Source organism: Eleutherodactylus coqui, chromosome 10 (assembly GCF_035609145.1).
Source record: "Eleutherodactylus coqui strain aEleCoq1 chromosome 10, aEleCoq1.hap1, whole genome shotgun sequence".
Classification (NCBI taxonomy): domain Eukaryota; kingdom Metazoa; phylum Chordata; class Amphibia; order Anura; family Eleutherodactylidae; genus Eleutherodactylus; species Eleutherodactylus coqui.
Genome location: NC_089846.1, coordinates 78510236 through 78512912, shown reverse-complemented (window position 1 = coordinate 78512912; position 2677 = coordinate 78510236). Strand labels below are relative to the sequence as shown.

Here is a 2677-nt window from a genome sequence, read left to right as displayed (position 1 = left end):
CAATAGAATATGTATAGGACCATCTGGGATGCCAACTTTGACAGTAATATACAGCAGGATACCACACTGAACCTGTATGCCTCCATGCCCACCCATATCGCATGTTACATCCAAGCTATAGGCAGTCCAGTAGGGTACTAGAGCCTCCATGCCCCCCCCCCCCGTATCACATCTTACATCCAAGCTAGAGGTGGTACAACAGGGTACTAGTGCTACCACGCCTGCCCGTATGACATCTTGTATCCAAGTTAGAGGCAGTACAAGAGGATACTAGAGACTCCCTTCAAGGGGTCAGTCCTCCACAATAAATGATCCTTTTACTATGATATTGTAATCACTTACTTATATCAACACTACAATCACACAGTTTTAAAGTTTCATTCCATTCTGACAACTTCTTTTAGTGGAGAGATGGGTTTTGACAATGAGTGTGAATGGCAGGTTCCATTTTAACGGGTTGTGTAGGATAGGGGATAACTATATGACCGGTGTGGATCTCACTGCTGGAATCTCCTGAATTTTCCCGCAGGAATAGAGCGGAGGTTATGCTTGTGTGCTGCCACTTCACTCTTTTCAATGAAAGTGCTGAACATTGCCAAGCATTTGTACTTCGCAAATTATGCTTCCCCAACTTATATAAATGGAGCAGTGGCGCCCATGCGTAACCTCCTCATGATTAATGTGGGGACCTTCAGGACCCTTATTCTTGGGATCGGTGGGGGTCCTAGTGGCAGATCCACACCAATGGCGAAGTCATCCCTAATCCTGTAGACAGGAAATAACTCAGCACAACCCTTTTAAAGTATTTAGTCACATGAATTACTGATGCACGATAGATAAAGAAATGATTGCATGTGGCCTTAGAGATAACACACAGTAGATGACAGTTTGTATTAGCTGCTTTGTTATTTCTTTATAACTTGCAGGTTGAATTTAATTATTTGGTGACAATTTCATCTCTTTTGTTGGAGCAGTTCTTACATTTTTTTTATTAGCTTGAATATCATAGTGATATCAAAAGCAGGCCTGAACCAGTTGCTTTATCAACCATGGCTTATTGTTAACCTAGTGGTGACTTTGATAATTCAGTGCCCCCTTGCAAAGAAATGGACGAAATAAACAACACCCAAATCAACTATTTTATTATCAAAGGGATAACCGATGTTCCAGGGTTACAAGCTCCCATTTTCTTACTGGTTCTTCTCATTTATCTTCTCACTCTTGTTGGTAACATGACCATCTTTCTTCTAATTTGCCTGGATCGCCAGCTTCATAATCCCATGTATTTCTTTCTGGGTAACCTGGCCATCCTCGACATATCTTGTTCCACTATTACACTGCATAAACTTCTTGCCATGTTTGTAACAAGAAATGATAAAATTTATTTCCCCTTCTGCATGGCACAAATGTTTTTCTTTTGTAGTTTCACATCCATAGAGCTATTAATATTGACGGCTATGAGCTATGATCGATACGTGGCCATATGTAGCCCATTATATTATTCGAGTGTCATGAACCCTCAAGCTTGTATATCGTTGGCTTTGGCATGCTGGCTGATTGGTTTTATTGAACTTGTGCCCTACATGGTTCTTCTGCTAAAGCTATCCTGTTATAGATCAAACGTAATCAACCACTTTTTCTGCGATATAATGCCCATCATTAAGTTGTCTTGTAGTGACACCTCTGCCCTGGAACTCTTGATCTTCACAGAGGGTGTTTTCCTTTTGAGTGTCACACCATTTCTTCTCACTCTCATCTCTTATATGTTTATTATCACATCAATCATGGAGATAAGGTCCAGCTTAGGAAGAAGAAAAACATTTTACACTTGCTCTTCTCACCTTACAGTTGTGGTTCTACTCTATGGGACTCTTTTCTGCCAGTATCTGAGACCGAAGACAATGGACACATTAGACTCCAATAAAATGTTCTCTCTCTTTAACACCATTGCCGTCCCTGTACTCAATCCCATTATCTATAGCCTAAAAAATAAAGCTGTCAAGTCTGCTCTAAAACAAAGGATAGTATTATAATTACGTTAAGTTAAAGGGGTTGTGCAAATAGGAACAAACCTGCCCAGAATACGAGGTCTAGGGCAAACAGCTGGTAGTCCATGATCCAGATCTCAGCACCATGGTCTTGGAGTACTCTTTTAAATTTAGAATTAGCAATAAGGCTACTGAGATCTGAGTTCTCTCATTTGTCCAAATGAATTAACAATGATTGTCAAAGAAAGAACATGAGAACATGAGACATCAACTGCGTGAACTGATCAGGTGTTACATGTATTCATTATGCAAAACAGAACAAAAAAAATTATACTGTCCAATCATGATGTACTAACATGCTAAGTACAGCAAATCATACAAAGTCTAATAAATGCATACATAATGTGACGTTTTGCTTACATTATCTTAAAGGGGTTGTCCGGCCATAAAGAATAAATCTCATTACTTCTGTTTGCCCATTACCATGCACTTTGTAATATACATTGTGCATGGTAAATTAGGCAAACAGAAGTTATTGACTTACCTTTAGGGGTGCCCCCCTCTGTGTTGCTCCTCGGTCGTCCATGGTTACGACAAGTCTGTTCTTCTTGTCGGGCCGGCTCCAGGTCTTGACGGGACGTCGGGGACGCGCTTCTTCAGCTCAGCTCTGCGCATGTGCAGTAGAGCTT

At 40.7% G+C, this 2677-nt stretch overlaps 1 protein-coding gene across 1 annotated transcript; it reads left to right on the top strand.

Moving 5' to 3' along the window:
* The first annotated feature begins 1106 nt into the window (after nucleotides 1-1106).
* On the top strand, nucleotides 1107-2033 carry LOC136581099 (olfactory receptor 8U9-like). Its single transcript, XM_066582086.1, has one exon. The coding sequence runs from the start codon at nucleotides 1107-1109 to the stop codon at nucleotides 2031-2033; it is 927 nt and encodes a 308-aa protein (XP_066438183.1).
* The last annotated feature ends 644 nt before the right edge of the window (nucleotides 2034-2677 follow it).

Bases quoted from the DNA above. Each gene is read 5' to 3' on its own strand.
- LOC136581099 (XM_066582086.1), top strand. From the start codon at position 1,107: ATGGACGAAATAAACAACACCCAAATCAACTATTTTATTATCAAAGGG.